Source organism: Serinus canaria, chromosome 1 (assembly GCF_022539315.1).
Source record: "Serinus canaria isolate serCan28SL12 chromosome 1, serCan2020, whole genome shotgun sequence".
In the NCBI taxonomy this organism is placed as follows: Eukaryota; Metazoa; Chordata; class Aves; order Passeriformes; family Fringillidae; genus Serinus; species Serinus canaria.
Window position 1 is genome coordinate 112,981,697 of NC_066313.1, and position 27,715 is coordinate 113,009,411.

At 47.1% G+C, this 27,715-nt stretch overlaps 1 protein-coding gene across 3 annotated transcripts in view; it reads right to left on the bottom strand.

Annotated features, from left to right (window-relative positions):
- LOC103815716 (runt-related transcription factor 1) overlaps nucleotides 1-20,210 on the bottom strand; it is an 89,682-nt gene extending 69,472 nt beyond the window's left edge. For all 3 annotated transcript variants that reach the window (XM_050978459.1, XM_050978420.1, XM_050978510.1), the window contains exons 1-2: nucleotides 20,029-20,210; nucleotides 19,698-19,811 (exon numbers count right to left, since the gene is read on the bottom strand). In XM_050978459.1, the coding sequence (XP_050834416.1) occupies nucleotides 19,698-19,752 (55 nt within the window). In that variant the 5' untranslated portion in view covers nucleotides 19,753-19,811; nucleotides 20,029-20,210. The remainder of the gene's footprint in view (nucleotides 1-19,697; nucleotides 19,812-20,028) is intronic.
- Between the last annotated feature and the right edge of the window lie 7,505 nt (nucleotides 20,211-27,715).

The following is a 27,715-nucleotide window of genomic DNA, read 5'->3' on the forward strand; positions in this document are numbered from 1 at the left end:
TTTTTATATCTTACATTTTCTATTTTATAGCTATTAAATGATCTATCAGTTACCTCTATAAACTCCCCCTGGAAATCCAGAGCATCAGGGTTTTATGTAAAGTATAAAATATAAAATTTATCCTATAATTATTACATTACAATACATATATAATACATGCTATAATATATTACATGATAATATTTCTATTATAATTTATTACTACAATTTATTAATTTATTTTTTTATAATTTCTATTATTTTAATAATTAATATATGGAAATATTTATGTAATACTTCATACTTTAAATTTATATTTTAAAATATAAGCTAGAATATCTATTATTATAAATTCAATTGATATTTTATATAAATTACACTTTATTTTTTATATCTTACATTTTATAGATTATAGATATTAAATCATCTATTTTTTACCTCTATAAACTCCCCCTGGAAATCCAGAGCAGCAGGGTTTTATATAAAGTACAAAATATAAAATTTATGCCATAATTATTACATTAGAATATTAGTATTATATTTTTATAATTTATATTATTTTAATAATATTATATTAAAATATTCATATTATAGCTTATAATTTTATTTTAAAACATAAGCTAGAATATCTATTATTATGATTATATTATAATATTTATAAGTTATAGTTTCTAATTTATATTCTATACATTTTTATATATTTTACAGATTATAGACATTAAATTATATATTTTTACCTCTATAAACTCCCCATGGAAACCCTGAGCATCGGGATTTTATATCAAGTATAAAATATAAAATTTATACAATAATTCTTGCATTTTAATATTGGTATTATAATTTATTGTTATAATTTCTATTATTGTACTAAAATATTTACATTATACCTTATAAAATATATTTTTTAATTGTAAGATAGAATATCTATTATGTTTATATGATTATAAAATTTATATTTTATAGATAATAAAATATTTATTATTTACCTCTATAAACTCCCCGTGGAACTCCTGAGCATCAGGATTTTATGTAAAGTATAAAATATGAAATTTGTACAATAATTTTTACATTAGAATATTAGTATTATAATTAATTTCTATATTTTCTAATATTTTAATAATTATCATGTCTAAAATAATATCTATAATAATTTATTGATATAATAATAATTTCTCTAATATACTTTATAATTTATATTTTATATTTTAAAATATAAGATAGAATCATATCTATTATGATTATATTATAATATTTATACTTTATGTTTTATGTTTTATATTTTATATCTATATATCATTTTCTAGTTAGATATTTATATTCCATTTTAATAATTATTATATAATATTAATTATATTATAATTTATAATATAACATTTACCATGTAAAATATAACATATTAATATACTAATTGTATTTTTTTTTACTGGATTGAAGGGATAAATTCTGATTTTTACTGGATTAAAGGGATAAATTCTGATTTTTACTGGATTAAAGGGATAAATTCTTATTTTTATTGGATTAAAGGGGTAAATTCTGATTTTTACTGGATTAAAGGGATGAATGCTGATTTTTACTGGATTAAAGGGATAAATTCTGATTTTTACTGGATTAAAGGGGATAAATTCTGATTTTACCTGGATTAAAGGGATAAATTCTGGTTTTTACTGGATTAAAGGGATAAATTCTGATTGTACCTGGATTAAAGGGATAAATTCTGATTTTTCCTGAATTAAATGGGATAAATTCTGGTTTTTACTGGATTAAAGGGATGAATTCTGATTCAGATTCAGTGCCACCCAACTCTGTCCCCAAACCCTGTCCCCAAGGCCCCATCCAGACTCCTGAACACCCCCAGAGACAGTGACTCCACCGTGGGCAATGATTCCACTTCCTCACTGCTCATGGGTGAAAAACCCCTCAAAATTCTCTTTTCAGAACCTCTCCTGGTGCATTTTAAGTTTGGTTTTTTCCATCTTTCCCCTTGAGTTGTGACATCTCGGAGTCTGCGTCGCCCCGAGACACAAACACAGATCTCTGTCCCACTGATGGCCCCTGAAGCGTTTCTGGGCTGTGTCACCAGCTCTGAGCATGGCTTGGATCAGCTCTTCAGGGGGACATCAACCAGGGGGCTGCAAACTCCCCAAAAAAAACCCAAAAAACCCCAAAAAAACCCCAAAAAACCCCAAAAAACGGCAACGTCTCCGCGCTTCCAAACCCACTCCTTCCCAGCCTGCTCCCTCCCCAGGGGAGGCTGCAGACCCTCGTTCCCTGCGGGCTGCAGAGCTGCTGTCCCTTCTGAGAACCCCAAGGAGCTGCAGAGGAGCTGGGGGACAGCTTGGGGACAGGAAGGCAGCGGGGACGGAACTGCTGCAAGAGCAGCGCAGGGCCCTTATCAGCGCCAGGCAGGGGCTGCGGTTTGCTCGCTCTCGCAACCCCTCCTGCAACTGCCACTTGTTTTCCTCCAAACAGGATGCCCCAAAGAGGCCAGCAGCTGGGCCAGGACTCTGGGGACAGGGGGGGTTTTGGGGTGCTCTTTGCCAGCTTGGAGCCTCTCGGGGTTTTTTTCCTGGAGGAAAGTGGGTGCAGGTGTGAGCCGAGCTCTTTCCTGCAGGGAGGAACGAAAACCTCGCGGTGGGGCAGGGCAGAGGCTGAGCTCTCCTTCTGCTCGAATTTGTGATTGATTTTCTCCTTCTGCTCCGTTTTTGTGATTCCACCTGGAATTTGTGGTTGAGGGAGGGGTTGTGCTATGCTGAGACAGCCAGGGAATGGCTCTGGTGTGCCTGGAAAAATCGAGGATGCTGCATCCCTGGAATTGTCCAAGGCAATGGAGCATTGTCCAAGGAGCAACACCTGGGAGGGAGTGGCAGGGGGTAGGAATGAAAAAGCCTTGGAAGTCCCTTCCAAGCCCAACCATCCCATGATCCCATGCACATTTCCATGATTCCTTGGCCATGCAGTGCCCTTTTGCTGGAGTGAGGGCTGAATGAATGGAAATGCCTCTAAAAAGCCAAAGGAGCAACTGGAGGTGTCCAAGGAAGGCCTGGAGGTGGCACCCGGAGCTCTGGGCTGGGGACAAGGTGGCCATGGGGCACAGCTGGGACTGGGTGGTCTCAGAGGTCTTTTCCAGCCTCAGGGATTTGGGGATTCTGGCATTCTGTCCTCCCACCATTCCCACCCCCTGCCCCAAATTCTGCAGCTCGGGCTCCTCAAGGAGCAGGCTCTGCTCTCCAAGGTCACTTGGGCTGTCCTACAGGGAATCCTGCCCTGCCAAGCAGAGAGGCACCAGCCTGGAAATTTACCCAGAAGGGAAAAAAAACCCCACAGCCAAGCTCTGATAACAGGGAATAAAAGGGAAATAATAAAAATTAAAATAAAATAAAATAAAATAAAATAAAATAAAATAAAATAAAATAAAATAAAATAAAAAAAAATAAAAAAAAATAAAATAAAATAAAATAAAATAAAATAAAATAAAATAAAATAAAATAAAATAAAATAAAATAAAATAAAATAAAATAAAATAAAATAAAATAAAATAAAATAAAATAAAATAACCTTTCCCTGGGCAAAGGTTATTCCCTGTGCCAGAGGTGGAGCCTTTCCCTACAGCAGCTTTGGCTTTGCACCCTGCAAGTGTTCCTGCACCTTCCCGGTGCCAGATCAACACCAGGGAGAGCAGGGGGGAAAAAATAACTCTGGAATTATTATTATTTTTTTTTTAAATGAAGTTTTGATTTCAATTCTTTTCAGCAAGAAAAAAAATTGAAAAGAAGAAATAATTTAAAGTGCATGAATGAATTATTTGTGTGCCACAAGAACCTCCTGCTCTGCTGGAGCCTGGGAGGGTTTTAGGGAGTCTATCAGGAATATCCTGAGTTGGAAGGGACCCAGCCTGATGTCCAGAAAAAGCCCTTGGCATTTTCAAGTTCTCCTGCTGCTCAAAAGTAACTGGAGAACACTTTTTCCCTGGATTTCCTTTGTGGTTTTTATCTGAGCTGGATTGCAGCTGGAGAGGTGCAACTTTAGGGCCCTGAAATAGAGTGTGGGGCTCAGGAAATAAATGTCTGATTAAAACCCCAGCTTGATTCAATCTGAATTTTGAGGTAAACACGAGATCTTTTGGGAGATTGCTGTAAAGTTGAGGTTCTCAGAACTGCTGAATTCACAATCTGATCATTCTTCACCCACGAAGATGAGGAATATCCTATTCTCAGAGTAACTGGAGCATTCCAGGATGGATTTGACTGACTTTGGATGCCAAAGTGAGCTGCAAACTCCCCTCCCAGGCTGCTTTTGAGGGGGCAGAGCCTGTGTGATCTCCCCTGGTTGTCTCTGGCCCTCCCCCAGCTCCTGTGGTTTGTGGGCCAACTTGTCTGAAGTCGATAGAGCAGAAGTGGGCTGAAGTTCCCTTGGCTCTCGTGGGAGGCTCTGTCAGAGCTCCCTCCCAGCTGAGGGGAGCCTGAGGGAGGTTTTGGAACCTTCCATCAGATCAAATCCCTGTCGGTTTCAGAGACCTCAGGCAGAAGCACATCCAGGGCTGTAGGAGATCTGGGTCTGCCCAGGACAGCATCTCCTGGCTTTGGGATTGCTCCAAACCAGACCTGGCTTGAAATCAGGAGATGCCTCCACCTGAAATTTTACCCTCCAAGGAGAAGCCTTTGCACATTTTCAACGAAAGATTTTTGGAACTTCCCACTAAAGGAAGGCCTAGCTAGGAAAAGAATGACAAACTCTCATGAGAAGCAAGAGGGGCTTTCACCACCTTGGATTTCATGGAATTCATCTCCATGGAGTGACTGCCTGAAGTGTTCAAGTCAGTCACTCCATCTCCATCCCAAGTGCTTCTCCAAAATTTCCCTGGAAACATCACCAGGTCAGGGAGTGCCCAGCCCTGGGGGCACCTCTGGGTGCTGTGCCCAGCCCTGGGGGCACCTCTGGGTGCTGTGCCCAGCCCTGGGGACACCTCTGGGTGCTGTGCCCAGCCTCTGGGGGCACCTCTGGGTGCTGTGCCCAGCTCTGGGGGCACCTCTGGGTGCTGTGCCCAGCTCTGGGGGCACCTCTGGGTGCTGTGCCCAGCCCTGGGGGCACCTCTGGGTGCTGTGCCCAGCTCTGGGGACACCTCTGGGTGCTGTGCCCAGCCCTGGGGGCACCTCTGGGTGCTGTGCCCAGCCCTGGGGGCACCTCTGGGTGCTGTGCCCAGCTCTGGCTCCTCAGCACAGCAGGGCCAGGAGCTCCTGGAGCTGAGCAAGGGCCTGGAGCAGCTCCGTGCCCAGGGAAGGCTGAGGGAGCTGTGATGGCTCAGGTTTGAGCTTTTATATTTTCACACTCTGTGCTGCTCTAGTTTGAACTTCTGAGCTTCTTATTATGGGATGGTGAGCTCTGTGCACAGAGCAGGGAGACAAAACAATTCCTGCTCCAGCTGGGCACCAAGGACAAATGATCCCAATCCCAGCCCAGGAGCACAAACCCCGTGGGCTGGAGAGAGAAAAACAAGCAGGGTGGGAGTGCCTGGGCTAAAGCTGGGCTGGGACAATGAACTGCAAGGTGGGAATGGAGCAGAGCTGATCCCAGGGAGAGACCCCGTGCCTGGCCGGGCATTTTGGGGCCATTTTGGGTCATCTTGGGTTCATTTTGGGACCATTTTGGTTCGTCTTGGGTCCATTTTGGGTCCATTTTGGGTCATCTTGGGTGCAGCCCTGGCTGGGCTCTGGTGCTGCCCAAGGTGGGTCCATGCAGGAAATCCTTGGAATCAATCTCTGATTTATTCTGGAGCTCTGCCCAGCCCCTGCTCTGGGCCAGCCTGCACAAGGCATCAGCTGGGGCTGCTCAGCCTGGAGAGGAGCCCCAGCTGAGAGGGGCCTCAGCCCTGGGTCTGTCCCTGTGCCTGTCTGTCCCTGTGTCTGTCCCTGTCTGTCCCTGTGTCTGTCCCTGTGTGCAGAGCTCAGAGCAGCCCAGGCTCTGCTCCAGGCCCATCCATGGCCCCAGAGCCACGGGCAGGGGCTGAGCCCAGCAATTCCCCTGCCCAGGAGACACAACTTCTGCCCTGCTCTAATCCTGACACCAACCAAGCCTTTGGCTCACCACCCTCCTCACTTTTTATCTGCCACATCACCACTTGCATCAGAGCTCTGACACAAGCTGCCTCTCGAGTTTCACATCTGTTCAAGCGAAAAAGTAACAGCAAAGAAACCAGTTTAGAAATAATTCTCCTTTTTCCCTGCCATTCTCTCCCTCCCACGCCCAGCACACGCCACTTTCGAGTTCTGCCTCCCCAAAATTGATGTTGATGTCACTGCAGAACCAAAATTAACAGGCCCAGGCTCATGCAGGAAACTTCCAGGAGAGCCTGGAAAAAGGAAATGAAGATCCCACAGGAACTTGTTGATCCAGTGGGGTCTATGCAGAGAATCCTGGATTGGGATTTGGGGAAAAAACCAGGAACTTTGGAGGTGTGTTCAGCACTTGTCTCAGGACTCTGGGTGAAGTCAGAAATTAAAGAGGAGGAGTGCACAGCAGCTCCAGGAGAAGCCAATCCCTCCATCCCTGGAGTCTGTGGGTCTCCCATCCCTGGAAGTGCCCAAGGCCAGACTGGATGGGACACTGGGAAACTCTGAGTGCAAAGCAGCTGAAGTGAGATGGTTTTCCAGGCCCCTCCCAACCCAAACCAATCCAGGATTCCATGATCCCTCCCTGACTTTCCAAAAAAGCTCCAGGAATCAGGATCAAAGAGGACAATTCCAGGTGCCAGGGACAGAACCAGGATTTCTCTGGGCCACCTGCACCCATCCAACCCCAACCAAAGGAGAAGACAGCAGTGAAGGAAAGGACAATAATTCAATAACCCAGTGGGATGAACAATGGGGGACGGACTTCAAACACTGAGCTGCCAAAAAAAACCCCAAAACCCAACAAAAAAACCCTGGAAAAATGCCAGTGGATTATTCTGGGAGCAGAGCCTGGGGGAGTTTTCTCTATTCCTTGATTTTAACTCACAGACAAAGGCAGCTCCAAACACCTGTGTCTCAAATATCAGCAGCTGGGCCTCAGATTTCCACCACTCAACCATTCCCTGACATCCTGGCAGCTCCTGCTGCTCGGGAATGTTCCCCATTCCAGCTGGAAAATGCAGCCCCCAGTGGAAAGAGAGGTCAGCAGAGGAAAAGTGGCTTTGCTACTCAAGGGTTAAATCACAATAAAAAACTTCTTCCCCTTCCTGACTTTCTCACTCTCTTTTCTGCACTGAATTCTGGTAAAAAAAAAAATTTAAATTTTTTTTTTTTTCTCCAGGCAAATCTTTAATCCACTCTGTAATTTTATTTTTTTTGCTTTTGTTTTAGGATAACTCAAAGCAGGTTGGTGTCCAGCTGCAGAAATGCAAACCAGCAGCAAAATTTGCAACCTAAGTCATGTGCTAGAAAGGTTTGGGTGCATTGGCTGGTGCAGATGTTGCAGAGAGCAGCATTTCCTGCAGACCTCAGTCACGAGGGAGTTTGTTTTCTCACCCAGGAGAAAGAAGCGAGACAAACTTTGCTGCAGGTAATGACATCCTAAAATAGGACAGCTCATGTTTTCCTATAGGTTATTTGTTTAATTTCTCATTCCTCCTTGAACTGCAGTTTCAAATAAAAAAGGCCTTAATTTTCTGCAGAATGAACAAAGAAGCCAAAAAAAATACTAAAAAGTCCAGCAATGCTTTAAAATATTCAAGTTTTTCACCTTAACAAGGGAGAGACCTCAGCCAGAAAACAAGTTAAGGAAGAGGGAAAAGATTTTCCTTGGAAATGAGCAGAAATCTGACCAGAAATTTCTGTTAAATCACAAAAGATCTGGGCAGGATTTTATAACCCTGAAGCTGCAGAGGCTGACCTGGTGTCCAGCCTGGTCCCACAGCTGACCCCCTGGGACAGTGGGATCTGGATCTGATCCCTGTGTCTGGAATGGGCTTCAGCAGAGGCTGAAGAGGAGCTGAGCAGATGGAAAACCTCCAACTGCTTCTGTTTAAAAAGCGCTTTTGATCTCCAGCTGGGGTGGTTTCATCAAAGCAGGAACACCCCGAAGCCTCAGAGCTCCTTCTGCCCTCGGCACGTGGGACACGGATGTGCCCAAACCTCGGAGCTGTCACAGGAGGGAGGGGTGGGAGGGGGATTTCCTAATAAACCTGGAAAAATGAGCCAAGCCCCGGTGGGCAGCTGGAATTGGGACCTCAGGCTCACACAGGGAGGGTTTTTATTCAGCACATCCTGAGAATGGAGCAAAGCAGGGAAGGATTGACCTGGTGGGGCAAAGCAGAGGAGGCTCCAGGATGGGCAGAGGGCTGGAGCAGCTCTGCTGGCAGGAAAGGCTGGCACAGCTGGCATTGCTCACCTGCACAGGAGAAGCTTTGGGCTGAGCTCAGGGTGGCCTTGCAGGGCCTGGAGGAGCCCCAGGAAAGCTGGAGAGAGACAATTCCCAGGGGATGCAGGGACAGCAGCCAGGGAATGGCTCCCAGTGCCAGAGGGCAGGGCTGGCTGGGATCTTGGCAATGAGGAATTGTTCCCTGGCAGGGTGGGCAGGGCTGGGATGGAATTCCATCCCTGGATCCCTGGCAGTGCCCAAGGCCAGGCTGGACACTGGGGCTGGAGCAGCCTGGCACAGTGGGAGGTGTCCCTGCCATGGCACGGGTGGCACTGGGTGAGATTTTAGGTCCCTTCCAACCCAAACCATTCCATGATTCCACGATTGTGCTCCCAAGCCAAAAGCAGCTGTTTGAAGAGGAACTGCTGGCCTGGGCCATGGGTGCCACACCTTTTTCTGCAGCACAAGAGTCATCCCAGGTGTCATGGAAAGCCCAAAGCCATCAACCAGGTCTTTCCAGTGGTTTCCCTGACTCTTGGATCAGGTTCCATGCACACAAAGACAGGGTTGCCTCACATGCCCCAGTAAAATGTGACTCTTACTCATCTTCCCTTGCCTAGAAATCAGTTTATTGACACAAATTCACCCCACAGGGGATCCTTAAACCCCTCTTCACGTTGGTAATGTCTTGTTATCCCAAATGGGATTGAGAGAACCGTGGATTATCCTTAGGGATCCACAAGGATTATCCAAATCCAATTCCTGATCCCCCAACAATCCCAACCTGGGTATCCCTGGCAGAGCTGTCCAAACCTTCCTGGAGCTCTGGCAGCCTCAGGCTGTGCCCATTCCCTGGGGAACTGGTGACAAAAATGACAATTTCCATTGCAATCCCTACTGGAGGAAAACAAAACCACCCCAGTATTAGAAATTCTGCTTGTTACTCCAAACCCTGAACAATTCATCACTTTCAAACCCCAAAAGTTTGTCCTGCCTCTGGTTCTTCACCTTGGCAAGTCGCTCCCATTTCATCTCCAGGCACGGCGTACAGGAAACCCTGCTTCATTTAGAAAATTAAATCATTTCCTCCAGCCAGGGACAGCCAGGAGCAGCTCATGTTCCTACAAGAGACCTCACTCTTGCTCTCAGTGTGCACAACTTTTTTTGGTGTGAAAAATGTGTGGGTGTTCAGCCCCGTCCATCTCCTCTTTTACAGGATTGATCAAGATAAAACTCTGCAGGCTGAGGGGTCCTTTTCCTCTCAGAGGGGGCCAAAAGGATGGGAAAAGTTGGAACTGAATTTCTTGCACGGGGTTTGGAGCAGTGAAAGCACCACATTGTGCAGAGAGTGATCCACCAGCACAAACACAGACCCAGAAAGGTTGGAAGGACCTTGAAGATCATCTTGTTCCAGCACCCCCTCCATGGGCAGGGACACCTCCCACTGTCCCAGGTGGATCCAAGCCCTGCCCAGCTGCCCTTGGACATTTCCAGGGATCCAGGGGCAGCCACAGCTTCTCCAGGAATTTCATTCTAAGGATCTCTCCCTAATATTTAATCTCAACCTCTCTCTTTTAGTTGAAAATTCTGTTCATGGAGTCTGAAGTTACCTTCCAGACATGGATTCTGTTCCCTGTGACTCAGACAAACCCCAGAGCTCATTGACATGGAGGTCCTGAAAACCAGAAGTGTTCTACAGAAGTCTGATTTTATCTGGTAACTGAATTCTGAAACACAAAGGGAGGGGGAGGAGCTCTGCTCTCACATCTGGGGCCTCTGTGAGTCCCAAAATCACCGAGGGGGGAAGGGACCTCCAGGATCACCCAGTGCCAGCACCCAAACCCTGTCCCCAAGGCCACATCCAGACTGCTCTGGGACAGTTCCAGGGACTCCAAACCTCCCTGGGCAGCTCCTGCCAAGGCCTGACCACTCTGCCAGGGACAAAAATGTCCCAAAGCTCTACAGAAACCTGAACAGAGACTCTCAGATGTTCTTATCTCCCAGAGATCCAGGGGACAGCCAGGAAATGATCCCCCAAAGGAAGCTGGGTGATGATTTTTTTGTTCAGTTTCACAGGAACAGTTTGGAAAAACCTGAGCCTGCCCTGGTGCCATCTGAGGCCATTTCCTCTCCTCCTTTCCCTGCCCCTCCTGGCAGGAGCTGTGCAGAGCAGGGAGATCCCCCCTGAGCCTCCTTTGCTCCAGGCTGAGCATCAGAGAGCTCTGACTGATCCAGCCTGCCCTGGAGCTGGAGGTTAAAAAGTGCTGGATCTTCTCAGAATGCCAGAACCAAGGCTGGGAAAACCCTCCAGGATCACCCAGTGCCACCCCAGCCCCACCAGGATCACCCCAAAGCCTGTCCCCAAGGCCACATCCAGACTGCTCTGGGACAATCCCAGGGACTCCAAACCTCCCTGGGCAGCTCCTGCCAAGGCCTGACCACTCTGCCAGGGACATTTTCTGTCCCAGTCTCCAACCTGAGCCTGCCCTGGTGCCATCTGAGGCCATTTCCTCTCCTCCTTTCCCTTTCCCCAGCCCTCCCTCGCTGCCCCTCCAGGAGCTCCCTCTGATCCCCTTTTCTCCAGGCTGAGCCCCCCCAGCTCCCTCAGCTGCTCCCTCATCCCTCAGGATGTGTTTTCCAGCCCCTTTTCCCATCTCTGGACACTCTCCAGCCCCCCTGGCAGGTGTCAGGACGAGCTGTGGTGCTGAGTGAGGGCAGGAGATGAACCCTGGGGCTCTCACTACTGATTTCATACAGCCAGGACAGATTTAGGGCAGCGCTGCTTTAAAACCATTCCTGCAGCCACACTTCTCCTTTCTTTGAGGGAAGAAAATCTGTCCTGGAGGCAATTCTTGGGATAAAATCCTGGATCCCCTCCAGACAGGGACAAAGTGGCCACCAGCTGGTCAGGGTGGAGAAGAGGAGGCTCAGGGGGGCTGGGAATTCTCTGGGAATGTCCAGGAGAATCTGGATGTGGCCACTGGGGTCATGGCTTGGGCTGAAGCTGTTGCTGGTGGGTGATCCTGAAGATCTCTTCCCACCCTGTTAATTCCAGGATTCTGGGGATCTCTGAGCCCAGGTCTGGCTGTCACAGCTCAGGTGAATTCCATAAAACCACATAAAAAATGAACTTGTGAGAGCTGAAACAATGAACCAGAACCAAAGGTGGGGCTGGGGCTTGGAAGGTCCCAGACATTTGTCACCCAGGACACACAGCCCCACGCTGGGCTCCACTCTGAACCTGCCAGGGATTTCCCAAGCTCTCCTTTCCTTTTCAAACCCCACCAAAAGCCACTGGAAGGGCTGGCTCAGAGCCTCTGAGCTGCTGGTTTGATGAGGGTGGCAGGGCTTGCCCTAAATGCAGCAGCTTGAAATGTTTATAGCAGATCTCATAAAACCTGAGGGTTTTCAGGTTTCCTTCCAGGGCTTTCTCTGAAAGACTTGTAAGACATAAACCTTTCAACCTGCAGACAAAACTCAGCCTAAATGCAGCTTCTGGGCTTTCAAAATCACAGCTTCAGTATGAAGGCAGATGACAGAAAACATCCTGGAAGACAAAATATTCATGAAGCAAAAGTAAAAAAAAAAACCCAAGCCCATCCTGGACTGCTTGGGGGGTTCACTGGAATCAGAAACTCAAACCAAAAACTGCAGGTTGGAAACAGAAATTGCCAGAGTGATCAAAGGCAGAGAAAGTGCTCTCAGAGATCTTCACCAGGTGAAACTGCCCAGCCTGACAGAGTTTCACTCACAGCACAAGTGGGGAATCCTCCAGACAACAGCAAACTCAATTTCCAACTGAGCTGCCCTCACTCTCTCCTTCCCTGTTCACACTCAGTCCTTCTGTGCCCTTTTCTTTCTCCTATCTCTGTATTTTCAATAAATCTTTATAGAAAATTTAATGGTTTGGACTAAAATTAGCATTACTGGACTAAACCATTTAGTTTTATTATTAAACTTAAATTGTTTGTAAAGCTAAGCTTTGGCTGGGATCCCAGTGTTAAAAAAAGTCATTTATTTTGGAAATGAATATTGGGAATCTGCCTAATTCCTTCTCTTTCCATTGGCAGGAGTGGCATGCCTTGATTTCAGTCCCTCTGAGGATGTTCTGGTGTGGGCAAGGATTCACCAGCTGCCCTGGGCTGGGAATGCAGGATGGGGCTGGGATGTGTGTCCCATGTCCGTCTGTCAGAGCTGGGGCAGCTCTCTGCTGTTCCTGGGGCAGTTTGTTCTTTCTCTCTCCCCCAGCCCATCCTCCCTGCAGGAGATCTCTGCTGTCCATGGCCAGGGAGTGTCCCTGCAGGGCTGATCAAATTCCACCATCCCATGGGAGATGCTCTGCCCAGGGGAGGAGCCAAGCATTCCTACCTGGATCCAATCTGCCCTGGGAACAGCCCAGCAGCCTTTGCCCCCTGCATTCCCAGAGGAGCAGCTTTCTGCTGCCCTGCATTCCCAGAGGGAGAGCAGGCCCATCTCCAGCAGCCCTGGAGCTGCAGAGGAAAACTCCCCCCTTGGGCAGGATCCCTGCTCCAGCAGAGCCACAGCTGGCACTGCAGGAGGGCTGAGCCCCCCTGGGATGGGACTGTGCCACCAGCCTGAGCCCCCCTGGGATGGGACTGTGCCACCACCCTGAGCCCCCTGGGATGGGACTGTGCCACCAGCCTGAGCCCCCCTGGGATGGGACTGTGCCACCACCCTGAGCCCCCCTGGGATGGGACTGTGCCACCACCCTGAGCCCCCTGGGATGGGACTGTGCCACCACCCTGACACACAGGGGGCAGGGACTGCTCTGACTCTGGCACTGCTGTTTTTCATCACTTCATTCTTATTTTTATCCTTATTTATTTTTTTTTTATTCCTAGTAAAGAACTGTCATTCCTACTCCCTTTTCTTTACCTGAGAGCCCCTTAATTTCAAAATCATAACAACTCAGACTGGAACAATTTGCATTTTTTCATTCCAAGAGAGGCTCCTGCCTTCCTTTACAAACACCTGCCTTTTCAAACCGAGCCACCCACAGCCTGGAGCCCTTTGTGGGAGCTCAGGTGTGTCAGCCACCAGCACTGCTGTCACCTCCACGGCTGCCACCCCCCAGAGCCCAGGGACCCCTCTCAGAGAGGAGATATCACTGCACAGTTGGGGCAGCTGACTCAGGTTTATCCCAGTATTACCCAGCCTCTCCAAGCAGAAAAAAGGAGGGAGATGTTTTCTTGTCCCCTCAGCCCAGTGAGTCACCGTGGCCTGTCTCCCTCCATGGCCAATCCCAGATGTCCTGGAGGAAGCCACAAATCATCTGGCAGATGACAGAGCTGCTTCCAGGGGATCTTTCTTCCCCAGCTTTAACAGGGTTTGCTTTGTGCTCTGAAATAGGGCAGGGAGAGGCAGAGGGAGAATTTAACCCTTCCAAAGTTTTTTTGGGTTTTGGGGTTGTTTTGGTTTGCTTGTTTTGTTTGGTTGGTTTTTGTTTGGTTGGTTTTTGTTTGTTTGTATTTGGGGTTTTTTTGTTTGGTTTGGGTTTTTTCCCCCTCAACCTGGCTGGTATTTGTTAAGAAATTGTTGATGATCTCAACAATTTATTAACAAATAAATTGTTAATTGTTGATTTTCCAACCCAATCAGTTCCATGCTGCTTTGTATGTATGGACAAATCCAGGAGTTTGCAGGATTCTGTTCAAGCCTTGGCTTCGCTGGGGTTTTATGGCAGTGAACCTTCCCTGGTACAATTTAATGCCTGTCAGCCCTGTTCTCCATCCCCATTCCTGCAGGGAATCCCTCTGGATGTGCAGCAGAAACCTCTGGAACCCAGCAGGTACTGTTTGCACGTGGCAGGATGTCAGGGTCAGACATTTCTCCTGGTTTTGGGAGAACCTACAGAGAAATCTGCTTTTTCCTTAGGGTTGTTTCTCCTTGGCTTTTCCAATTCAGTCCCCAAATCCAACAGCAGTAATTTCCTTGCCACTCTTGTTTAGGTACAGACTCTCCCCTCTCAAATAATCCCCAATTCTGGAGCTGATGGGATGGAGCCCCTGATCCCTTCAGCCTCCATCCCAGCCAGCACCAGGGACCTGAGGACTTTTCCAAGGGGAATCCCACCCCAAGGGAAGTCAGAGCCACTCATTCTCAATGAGAAGCACGACTGAGACACTCATTCTTTATTCTGAAGTCCAATTTCAAGAATTTACTTTCACAAACTTGCCACTGCCCCTGGCTCTCACATGCATTTCAAGATAAGCATCCTGTTATTTTGGGATCACGCCTCAGCAGTCAAACTAAATCTTGATTATCTTCTGGTCACACTCACACACACAGAAAAAAAAAAAAAAGCAGTTTATTTTTGACTGCATGCCCTGGCAGTGTGGGGGAGATACTTTCATTTTCCACCAGAGAGCTGGAGCTGGTAAAACCCCCAACAATCTCTAATTAATGGCCAAGTGAGAGAGGGCAAAGACAAAACCATCTGAGGGGTGTGCAGGCCAGACAGAGCCTAAATCCCTTTCAGACTCAGCACAAGGCATCCCTGGGCTGAGTGAGGCTGCTGAAACGCTCAGTGAAATATTTTGGCTCAGGATAAAATCTCTTGATCTCACCAGAGCAGCATGTTCAGCTCTGTCAGACTTTTTACTTCCTGTGCTCAGGCCTCGCAGTGTTTCTCAAGGCTTTTAAGTGAAAAAAGAGCTCAGGCTGTGTAAATCAGACATTGTGCAAGGTTTTTCTCCTTGTAAGCCAAGGTTTTTATGAGCTTTAGTTCAATTTCCTATTCACAAGCTGCAGTCAGTGGTTTGTAATGCTGACAGGAATTAGGAATTAACTCTTTGGTATGGGGCAGGCAGCCTGAAAAAGGCCTGGAAAAATCTCCCAGGGATTTTCTGCTGCTGGAAACAGAGAATCCCAGACTGGTTTGGCTTTGGAGGGATTTAAGGATCATCCCATTCCAACCCTGCCGTGGAAGGGACACCTCCCTCTGTCCCAGGGTGCCCCAACCTGGCCTGGGACACTTCCAGGGATGAGGAATCCACAATTCTGGAGCTGATGGGATGGAGCCCCTGATCCCTTCAGCCTCCATCCCACCCAGCACCAGGGACCTGAGGACTTTTCCAAGGGGAATCCCACCACAAGGGAAGTCAGAGCCACTCATTCTCAGTGGGAGTCAGAGTCCCTGAGTCCAGGGAGAACCTTCAGGGCAGGGAGAGCTTCTCCATTAAATCATCTCAAGACCTCCAGGATCAGCCAGTGCCATCACCCCAAAGCCTGTCCCCAAGGCCACATCCAGACTGCTCTGGGACAATCCCAGGGACTCCAAACCTCCCTGGGCAGCTCCTGCCAAGGCCTGACCACTCTGCCAGGGACATTTTCTGTCCCAGTCTCCACCCTGAGCCTGCCCTGGTGCCATCTGAGGCCATTTCCTCTCCTCCTTTCCCTGCCCCTCCTGGCAGGAGCTGTGCAGAGCAGGGAGGTCCCCCCTGAGCCTCCTTTGCTCCAGGCTCAGCCCCCCCAGCTCAGCTCTTCCCCCCAGGATTTGTTTCCCAGCCCCTTCCCAGCTTTGTTGCCCTTCCTTGGACTCTCCACACTTTTATTTTGCATTTACCAGGCAAGAACCTCTCCGTGCCTGGGTGCTCCTTGGCACTGCAGGACTCAGAAGGAATCACCCAGAGTGTATTTTTCTGGTTTTCCACGTTATAAAATTGCTGTGCTGCTGCTCATTCCCAGCTGATACCAAATCATCCAAATATCAAACCACGGCCACGATTAATTAATAAAAAAATTATCACAAAGCCAAAACCAGGAGAAAACTTCTTTGCCTGCTGAAAGAATCAGACCTTGGAGCAGAAAACAAGGGAAAAGTGCCCTCCTGGAAAATATGACACTTGGTGCTCTTTTGAGCTGCAGAAAAAGATTAGTTCTGTGTTCTTTCATGGGCAAAATGATCAGGGAATTAAAAATTGTTACAATGAAATGAGCTTGAGAAATTACAAAAATAGAAATGATAACATAAGAAATTAAAACATTAGAAAATATTAAATTAGGAATTATAAGAATTAAGGGGGGGGGTGGGGTTTGATGCAATTATTCTGTACCTCCTTTAAAACCTCTAGGGTCACTCTTTACCCCAAGAGGACTCCTTTGGATGCCCCCTCCCAAAAGTTCTCCTTGGAATGTGTTGGGATCTGAGAGGCTCCAGCCTGAAGCTGATTCCCTGAGCGAGGAGCTGCTGGGGTGTGATAGGAGAGGGGCACATCCTTTGTGGTGTCCCACACCCCTGAGCACGCCAGGGTTTCTGTGCTGCTGCTGCTGCTCTCCGGGGCTGCTCCCACCCTGCTGCTTCCCCGCTCCCCTCCTTTTCCCCCAGCTTTCACCCAGTATCAAGCTCCAAAAGAATGATGGGTTTCCTTCTCACAGAGCTGCCTGGCCTGATAAAGGGAAATCCACAGAGAAAACAAATTTTTTTTTCCCCCTTTCCTTCACGATTTCAGTTGAGGGAGAAAGTGCAATAAATTTTGGCGGGAAAAGCAGAAAAGAGGCACTTTGGGGACGCTGCTTTGCAAAGGATGTTGAGAAACAGGGTGAGAACAACCCACCCTAGGGATGATTATTTTTCTTGCTCCCGAGCCCAAACGTTCCTTTTGCTGAGCCCAGGATTTTGAAACTGCCCTGAGTTCGTTTGAGTGGAGAAAGGAACAAAAAGGGAACTGCTGGAAAACCGTTCCACGCTCACACACACGCACGCACGGTGTTCTTTTGCAACCATGAAACATTTGTTTTACAACTCAACTGAAGGGTTTGACCCCAGGTTCTCTGCAGGAAAAACTTCTTTACACAAGGATTTTGTGCCCGGGATGTCAGAACTAAAGAGGAAATTTTATATAAATATAAAAACCAGGAGTGATTTGAGGTGGAAGGGACCTTCAAGATGATCCCATTCCACCCCCCCGCTGTGGGCAGGGACATCTCCCACTATCCCAGGTTACTCCAAACCCAGTCCAGCCTGGCCCAGAACATTCCAGGTGTTCCTAAGACACACAGGTGATTTCCAGCCTAACCCTGCTTGTAGCCCATTCCCCAAAGAAAACAAAATACTGGCACTGGAACAACACGATTGCCAAAAATAAACCCCATCCTGGGCTGTTGAGCTGGATTAAGCAGATTTATGCTGGATTAAGCAGCTTTATGCTGGATTAAGCAGCTTTATGAAACTCCTCCTTTTGTGGCCAAGCCAGCCCTTGGTTCTCAACCAGCTGCTGTGAAATGTTTTGGGTTCCTGCCAAGCACACGACCCCTGCTCTCCATCCCTCCCCGTGGCCTGGCACAAGCACAGCCCCGTGAGGTTCACTCTGTTCTTTATCACACACACAAAATCTCCTCAAGAACCCTTCCTGTGCTGCACATAAAACACCGAGCAGTTGCTGAGCTAAAAAAAAAAAAAATTAAATAAAAATAATAATAATAAAAAAAAAAAAAAGCTGAATTGCAGGAAGATCCTGCTTGTTATTTTAGCAGTATTGCTTCCTTTCCCTGCTCAGGGTGCTGAGCTGTGGCAGCACTTTGGCACCTTCAGCATCTCCCCCAGCCAGGCACGAAGGTGCCGGTGACTCACAGCCCGCAGTGCCAGGAAAAAGATGGAGAAAAAACTTCGGGCATGAGGAGAAGGGGGGCAAAAAATAGATTGGAACAGCAGAGCTGGGGAGGATTTGGGCAGGCTGTGAGCCTCAGGAGCTGCTGCCAGTGGTGACACAGCAGCTGGGAGCAGCTCTTCCGCATTCCCCGTTATTAATGGCAATAAACTCCTGACTCACGGTGGCCAGGCTGGGCTCTCGGCACCTCTGAAGTGCTGCTCCATTTCTGGAGCCCTGGCTGCTGAGAATTCCAGACTTTCTGTGCTGACCCCCCCCCCCCCCCAGAGAACACTGCAGAGACCTGCAGAGGGCATGGAGAAAACTTCCAAAATTCAATAATAGAATTAAGATTATAAGTGTGCAGTTTGAATAGAAGTGTGTGATATCACAGGGTGGAAAACTTAGAGCTTAAGGGTTTCAAATCTCATGATGTGTATAAAACAAGACAGAAATTTTAGAGCAGAAGCCAGTCCTTCTTTGCCTAGAAGTTTTAAAGCAGAAGCCAGTCCTTTTTTATCTAGAAGTTTTAGAGCAGAAGCCAGTCCTTCTTTACCCAGAAGTTTTAGAGCAGAAGCCAGTCCTTCTTTACCCAGAAGTTTTAGAGCAGAAGCCAGTCCTTCTTTACCTTCTTCACCTTCTTCTTCATGAGTTTTAGTGTTGTGTAATTAGATTTAAAAGTCCACATTACAAGCCCCAAGTAGTTATTGAGTTAAAAGTAAAGATAATTTGTGTATAATTTCTTATATCACAGTTTGTCCTTATAGAAAGATGTATCTCCATTTTTAACCTATTAAAGTACCACAAAACTCACACCTTGTGGGACTATAATAGAGATAAAAACTAACAACCATCTAAATCCAAACAAGAAATGCCATCTCACACATTTAATCCCAACATTTAACCAAAGGAAAAAATCCAAACAAACCAACAAAAATCCACTGCTCCCTGGCCAAGCCTGGGCTGGGCCGGGCTCTGTGTCCTTGTCACCCACGTGGGCACAGCCCCTCTGCAGGACAGGGGGAAATTTCAGCTCCAGGAGCTCTTTAGGAAGGTCATTCCCAGGAAGATGAGAAGTTTCCCTGGCTGAGCCGTGTGAATAAGCCATGACTAAAGCAGCAGCTGCACAGGGGGTGCTGAGAGCACCACAAGAACGTTTCAACCTCTTGGTCACCGGTGACACAGCACAGATTGCTGGCTGAGCTCCTTCGGTTCCCCCCGAGCCCCTCCAGGTCTGCAGCTGCTCCTTCAGCCATCAGAGCATCCCCAGAGCCTCCCAGTCCATCCCCACCACTCCTTCCCCCCAGCCACGTGAGCTGCAGCAAACTTTAGGCAGGTTCCTAAGCTTTTATCCCAGCCTTAAACCCAGCCTAAACCCTGCTCTGCTGGCTGGGCTTGCTGCTCCCTCCCTGCAATGTCATTTGTGGTGGCAGCTGCTCAAAAAGTGCCCAGAAAAGAACCAAAGAGGAGCTGGAGCTGCCACTCTTGGACCTGCAGATATTCCCAGGAGCTGTCCCAGCCCTCTGGGATTTAGGAACAGCAAATCCACGAGCATGCAAAGCTTGTTTGAACAGCTTAAACGAAACCTTGTAGGAATCTCTGGAACTGATAAGCAAGGAGATGACATTTCTGCCAGCTCAGATATCAACTCAAAGAAAACTGAAGTGGAAAAAACCCCCATGTGCTGCAAGGAAGTGCCCAGATCCTCTCCAAACATGCATTTTCTGAAACACGGGAAAGCAAAACATCTCCTTAGAAATTCTGAATGGCACTTACCTCTCAAGAAGTGCTGGTAAGAAGGAAGTGACTCAAAAATGCTGTTTGAAGCCATTGTTTCCTCTCCAAAACTCACTCTCTCTTCACTGGGAGGCAATTTAGGGTTTCTTCCACCTTGGGGAGTGCAAAGTGAAGATTGGTCATTGCCACCACCCTCCTCCCAGCCATCCCTCTCGGCTCCATCCCGGCGCCTCGGGAGCGGATCCTGAGCTACTTTTGCTCAAAGAACTCTGAAATTGTTTCTTAAAATGTAGGAGGGGGGGGAAAAAAAAAAACAAAACACAAAAAAAAAAAAAAAAATAGTGGCTTGCTTGTGGTTGCTGATGCTTACCACCCTCCGAAACCCTGTGGTTTGCAGGCACAACGATTCGCCCTCCCTGCTGACCAATATCCCGGACCCGCTCTTGGGTGACTGCCTCCGTGCCCAACTTGTGGTTCTGTGGTTGTTTATGAGGCCCAAAGAAGTGTTTCACACAACCCAAATTACAAATTTAACTGTTCCCCTTTCCAGGACCTGCCTCCATTGGTGCTTTTGGATCACATGACTGGGGTGATGTCGACTTTCTGCCTTTTTTTTTTTTTTAAAACGTTTTTTTTTTTTTTAACTTGCTGAAGTCATGCCCTTCCCACTCCACCTGCCCTCCCCGGGGCTCCAGGCAAGGATGGAGTTGCTGAGGGAGGGAAAAACTGGTGATTCACCAGCCCCAGTGCTCCAAAAAGGTCTTTGATGAGTTCATTCAACTCCTGGTGTTTGGTTGTTTGAGGTTTTTTGGGAGCTCCTGCTTATTTTGATAGCGACTTCATTGCTGCTTATTCCATGGAATTCAAACCTGGCTTCGAGGCTGCTGGGAAGGCAGCAGGATGTGGAACTCAAACATTTGGAATCAGCTGGAGGGGAGACCCCTGTAATGAGATTTATTTTTTCAAGAAAATGGGGGAAAAAAAGAGATTAAAAAGTCCCAACAGGATTGCTTTGGTTTGTTTTTTTTTTAAGAAAATGGGGAGAAAAAAGGGGGAGGTTAAAAAGTCCCAACATTTATTTTTTTAAGAAAATGGATAAAGAAGGGGAGATTAAAAATGTCCCAATTTTATTTGGGATGTCTGTGATGGCACCCTCTAATGAGTGCTGGAAGATCACAGGAAACCTTGGTCTTCCATAGGGTCCAGTCCTGTTCTCCCTTTGTTTTCTCCCTCCCCAAAAGAAGAAGAAAAATATTAAAAATAATAAGCCTGAAGCAGTAATCAATTGGAAGTTTTGTCTCTGGCTGTGCCAATGAAGAAAATGAAAGAAAATTCAATTACTACATGAAGTAGGAGTTCCTGGAAAAAAAAATAATCCACTTGGATTAATCCACTTGGATTTTTAATTCACTTAATCCACCTGGATTTTTAATTCACTTAATCCACTTGGATTTTTAATTCACTTAATCCACTTGGATTTTTCTGCTTATTGCAGCTATGGAAGCAGAGTCCTGGCACTGCCTGAATTTCCTGTGGCATCACTGCCAGGCCATCCTGGCAGTCTGGAGTCTGGGAGCTCTGGGAATGTGAGCTTTTGATTTTCCTTTTTTAAAATCCAGTTTGCTGAACCTGAGGCTTAAAGGATCCTGGAATGGTTTGGGGTGGGAGGGACCTTAAATCCCACCCAGTGCCACCCCTGCCATGGCAGGGACACCTCCCACTGTGCCAGGCTGCTCCAGCCCCAGTGTCCAGCCTGGCCTTGGGCACTGCCAGGGATCCAGGGATGGAATTCCATCCCAGCCCTGCCCACCCTGCCAGGGAACAATTCCTCATTGCCAAGATCCCAGCCAGCCCTGCCCTCTGGCACTGGGAGCCATTCCCTGGCTCCTGTCCCGCCATCCTTGTCCCCAGTCCCTCTCCAGCTCTCCTGGAGCCCCTTCAGGCCCTGGAAGGGCTTTGAGCTCTCCCTGGATTCTCCTCTCCAGCCTGAACAGGCCCAAAAAACCTCTCGTGGTGCAAAAGGGTTGGGCAATTCCAGCCACACACTTTACCCAGGAAATTGGGATGTTTTCCCAAATGAACTTCCTGAAAAAAAGAAAAACCCAGAGCAATTCTGAACAGCAGGATCAGGGAACTGAGGACTCTCCACTCCCAAACTTTGAGCTTGGCTCAATTCTCAATCAAGGTTTTTTTTTTGCTTCCCGGCTTTTCCAGATCCTGCCGCCAACTTTTTGCCAGGATCGGGACAAAGCTCTTCCCGCTCGGGAGCTGGATGCCTTCCAGTGCCATGGAAACACTCACCTGCCCCGAGCCCACCTGCCCAGAGCCCGGGCAGCCCCTCTGGAGCTGGGATGAGCCCGCGGGATCGCTCGGGGAAGCGCATCCCGGCCCCGGCTCAGCTGCGGCCGGGACCCGGCCGGGATCCGGGTGGGATCCGGGTGGGATCCGGGCTGGATCCGGGCGGGATGCAGGAGGGATCTGGGTGGGATCCAGGTGGAATCCTGGCGGGATCCGGGTGAGATGTGGGTGGGATCCGAGGGGGATAAGAGCAGGATGCGGGCAGGATCCGGGTGGGATCCCGGCGGGATGCGGGTGGGATCCAGGTGGGATGCGGGTGGGATCCCCGCGGAATCCGGGTGGAATGCTGTGGGATCCGGACGGGATGCGGGATGAGGGCAGGATCCGGATGGGAGCCGTGAGGGATCCCGGCAGGATCCGGGTGGGATGCGGATGGGACCCGGCTGGGATCCTGGTGGGATCCCGGCAGGATCCGGGTGGGATGCGGATGGGACCCGGCTGGGATCCTGGTGGGATCCCGGCGGGATGCGGGTGGGATCCGGGCGGGCGCTGCGGGACCGGCACCGGCAGAGGGAGCTCGGGCCGGCGGCACCGAATTTTGGCTTCACTTTGGCAGAGTCCCTGCCCCGAGAAAGCGATGATGCGAGTTGAATTCAGGCAGCAGAATTCCAGGATCTCGTGGCACATTCATCTAGGGGAAGACAAAGCCCCAAAGTTCAGGTTTGTCACCACGGGAAAGGAGTTTTAAACCGGGATTCAGAGGAGTTACCTGTGAGGAAATATCTGCTATGTCCCAACAGGCAGGAGGAAGGATTATGGAATCATGGAAAACCCTGACACAGCTCCAGCTGCTCCCTGGCTCCTGCTCCTGTCACAGGGGCAGAGATTGGAGCAGCACGAAGGATTTATTATGAACATTTTAAATGCCATCAGGGAGAGATGAGGCCAATGTGTTTCAGGGATCCAAGGAACCAGGCTGCTGCAGGGATGTGTTCTGTGGCAGGAAATCAGATTCCCTAATTTCTTACTGTCTGTCCTGGCGTCAGACAGTAAGAATAGAGACTGGGATAGAGACTCTTCCTGAAGGATCTCTAATCCCTGGATTCTCAGAGGACAGAAACCATCAGAGCCTGAAATCTCTCTCTGGGGCCCTGAGCAAGCTGATCCATCCCTGCCCATGGAATGAGATGATCTTTAGGGTCCCTTCCAACCCAAACCATTCCTTGATTCTCCAATTCCCTGATTCTCTGCTTGGAGTTGCATTTATTTCTCTTTTCCTGGCACTCAGCAGGTTGGGGCAGGAATGGACTAGGGCACAGCTGAGGGACAAGGGACAGTTGTCACCTTTGTCACCTCCTGGCTGCAGATGATGCAAGGGAAAAGCTCGAGTGGCTCCTGGCACTCCAGACTCTGATTTGCCAACAGGCAGCTGGAAATAGCACATGGAATGGCATTTCTTAAGGTCTGACCACCTTGAATTCCCAAGGAATGTTGGATTGAGGTCTAACCCTGCTGAATTTTCAAGGAAAGGACTGAGCCACCTGGCTCTCTGCTACACTCGAGCAAGAGGATGAACTGCTCTTCTCCCAGGCCACTTCTATATCCAAGCCATAAATCCCAAAAAAGTGGGGAAGGGTGGTTAGAAATGCTCCATCCACCACAGGGCTCTGTTGTGCTGGGTGCACCTCAGCTGTTCCTCCCAATAAATCTGTGTCAAAATGTGCCCTCAGCTGGCATAGCTGGCATAGCTCGGAGGAGAGGGATAAATGGAATTGTTCTCAATTCCGGCCTCAGGGAGGGCATCCAAGTGTTGCTGTGCCACTGTTGATGCCAATCTGAGTGGTTTTTTAAAGCTGTCCTGTAATTGCTGTCAAGACAGGTCCTTAGAAAAGTCATCTCACTGGGATTTGGGCAGCGTTTGATTTTTGATGAGTGAGATTTGTCCCTCTGTGCTGGCTCTGAGAGCCCCTCAGGGCTGGGTCCAGTTCTGCTCCTGCAGGAGAGCCCTGGAGGGGCTGGAGCGTGTCCAGGGCAGGGAAGGGAGCTGGGAAGGGGCTGGAGAATTCCTGAGGGAGCTGGAAAGGGGCTGGAGAATTCCTGAGGGAGCTGGGAAAGGGCTGGAGAATTCCTGAGGGAGCTGGGAAGGGGCTGGAGAATTCCTGAGGGAGCTGGGAAGGGGCTGGAGAATTCCTGAGGGAGCTGGGAAGGGGCTGGAGAATTCCTGAGGGAGCTGGGAAGGAGCTGAAGGAGCAAAGGAGGCTCAGGGGGCCCTTGTGGCTCTGCACAAGTCCCTGCCAGGAGGGGACAGCCGGGGGGGTCGGGCTCTGCTCCCAGGGCACAGGGACAGGAGCAGAGGGAACGGCCTCAGGCTGGGCCAGGGCAGGCTCAGCTTGGCCAGCAGCAGGAATTTGCCCATGGAAAGGGGGCTCAGGCTGTGGGAGCCCAGGGCACCCTGTCTGCTCTGGGGTGCCCTGACCCCCAGGGCAGCTCTGACTCTGACCCTCATCCATGGAGAAAGTTTCCCAGACTCCAAGACAGACTGGAACCCCCAAAAGTGTGAAACAGATTCTAGAGAGCAGTGCGGGTGTGTCACTGGGTGAGAAATTGAGGGTTTGGGGTTTTTAGTGTGTTGTGGATGGGAGCAAGATGGAGGGCACAGGGTGTGGTCCTGGGTTCCTTCTTCACCTTCTTCTTCCTCCTTCTCCATGGGATTGGGGGCATTTTGTAATTGGGCAGGGAAGTCCCCATGGCAGCTCTGTGGGATCAGTTATTGGGGTAAAAGGGAAAATAATCCAGGTGTCAGTTCCTCATTGGATGGTTTGGTCTTAAAAGCCCTTGGAACAAGAGACTGTGGCCATTTTGTGCCTTCTAATGAAAAGCTGCAGCAATCGTGGTTCTGAGACAGTTTTACTGATAAGAAATAATAAACACCTGAGTGTGAACATGAAAAACCATCTGGAGAGCCTTCAATCCAGAGCCAGAGAAACCCACAGCTGGCACTGCCCCATCAGGCCTTGGCAGGGGCTGCCCAGGGAGCTCTGCAGTGCCCATCCCTGCAGGTGTCCCCTGGAGGTGGCACTGAGTGCTCTGGGCTGGGCACAAGGTGGCCATGGGGCACAGCTGGCACTGCCTGGGCTGGGAGGGCTTTGCCAACCCCGGGGATTTGGGGACTCTCAGAACCAGCAGGATTCAGGATCTCCCTGTCCCAGCTTTCTGTGCTGAGGGTTTGGCACAGGGAGAGAAACCTGAGAGAGTCAGAGCTCAGTGCTGAGCTGCTCCAGACACAATTTCTGCTTTCCATCCTCACTCCTTGGCTCCCTGCTCTTCTGGAAGCCCGAGGAAAGGTTCAGGATTTCATCACCGAGCCTCCCTCCATCCCGCAGTGTCAGAGCTCAGTGGCTCCTCAGCACCTCAGGAACCAGGTGGAAGGGTTATGAAAATAATCATTCCAAGAAATGAGGAGGAGAAAGCTCACCCAGAGATGGCATTCCAGAGGAACTGGATCTGCCTGGGAATTGAGGCTGTCACTCAGCGCAGCGCAGAGGAGCAGGAAATGTTTTAAAACAACATCCCCACGTTTCGCTCTGGCAGCTTTAAAATAAAATGTTTTGACTTTTCATTGCAAAAATTGACCCAGATTAAATAACTCAGCTAAAAAAAGGCCTGACCTAAATGAACTTTTCCTTCTGGTCTTCCTGGTTTGCCTCCATCCCCAAAATTCTGCAGTGGCTGCAGGAGAATGTTCTGGTAAAACATTCCACCCCATTTGGTCCTTTTCCTCCCTGGATACAAGAACTCTTTTACTGATTTCCATTTTATTTCTTTCTCTATCCTCACTTTATTTATTAAATTCCATGTTATTTATTTCCATTGAATTTATTAATTTCTATTTAATTTATTAATTTCCATTTTTTCTTCATTTCCACTTCATTCATTTATTTCCATTCTATTTCTTTATTTCCATTGTATTTATTTCTTTCCATTGTATTCATTTATTTCCATTTTACTTCTTTCTTTATCCCCATTTCATTATTTATTTATTTCTATATTTCCACTGTACTTATTATTTTCTATTTATTTATTTATTTATTTCCATTTAATTTCTTTATTTTGACTTATTTATTTCTTTATTTCCACTATATTTCTTTATTTCCATTCTTTATTCCATTCCATTTATTTGTTTCCATTTTATTATTTATTTATTTCCATTCTATTTCTTTATTTCCATTGTATTTATTTCTTTCCATTGTATTCATTTATTTCCATTTTACTTCTTTCTTTATCCCCATTTCATTATTTATTTATTTCTATATTTCCACTGTACTTGTTATTTTCTCTTTATTTACTTATTTATTTATTTCCATTTAATTTCTTTATTTTGACTTATTTATTTCTTTATTTCCATTCCATTTATTAATTTCCATTCTTTATTCCCATTCCATTTATTTGTTTCCATTTCATTTATTTGTTTCCATTTCATTTCTTTATTTCAATTTTATTTCTTTATTTCCACTATATTTCTTTATTTCCATTTTATTTCTTTATTTCCATTTGGGTTTCTTTCAGAAATAGAATTTGCAGGGGGTTTCCCTTTTTTGTTTTTGTTTTTGATGGTGGTTCAGAAGAGTTGAATCTTTATGGCCAGCAGAGGAAAAGGCAGAAAAATGGTGTAAAAAAAGGAATAACAGGAAATATGTGGGGCAAGAAAAGGCCTCAAAAATCCAGATAAACACCTAAATATGAGTGCATGCAGTAGCCCTTGTAAATCTTATGAATATTTTAAATTTCCTGAATATTTTAAGTTTCATTCCCTGAAATCAGACACAATCAGAGGGGATTCCCACTGGGAAAACCAAAAACTTCCCACCTTGCTGATCTTTTTCCCCCTTTTTTCCTCTCCTAATGAGTGGCAAATTCCAGAGTCCCACTCCAGCTTTTCCACTGGCAAGTGCCACCATTTTTCATAATAATAAAATATTTTTTTTTACCTTAAAAATCTCCAAAAACAATCTTTACAACATTAAAAATAGGAACTCAAGTCATAATCAAAGCCAAAGCAAAATTATCATAAACAACAAAAATTGAAAAGTAATTGACATGCACTTAAAAATATTTTAATTAAGCATTACAAAAATCAAAAGTTTGCACATTAAAAGTAATTTACATGCACTTAAAAATATTTTAATTAAGCATTAGAAAAATCAAAAATTTTACACATTAAAAGTAATTTATATACACTTAAAAATATTTTAATTAAGCATTAGAAAAATCAAAAAAATTACAAATTATGTGATTAAACTTTTTAAGTATTCTATTCACTTAATAAATCACCAGCTATTACAAACAACACTAAACTTCAGAAAAAAACACATATTCAATAAAATACCTATAAATACCGTAACAATATTTACTAATAACTCTAAAAACCACACAAATCCATAATATAACACCACCAAAAACTGAAATACAAAAATCCACCATTCATGGAACACCTCACACTCTTGCCACCATTTTCCACTGCCTCAGCTCTGGGCTGGGATCAAACTGAGAAGGATTTTCCCCCTTTTTTTCCCTGGATTTAGGAACCCCAATATGATTCTCCTGATATTATAATGAGCTCACTGTTTGATTTTTAGGGGATATTTTGGAAGGGAATGAATTCTTTTCCTGTTCATGTGAAAAATGAGAATTGAAATGTGTTTTTAGTGAGAAGCTTACTTTGAAAAGAGGAGTGATGCAGGTAATTTAGTTATAAAAAT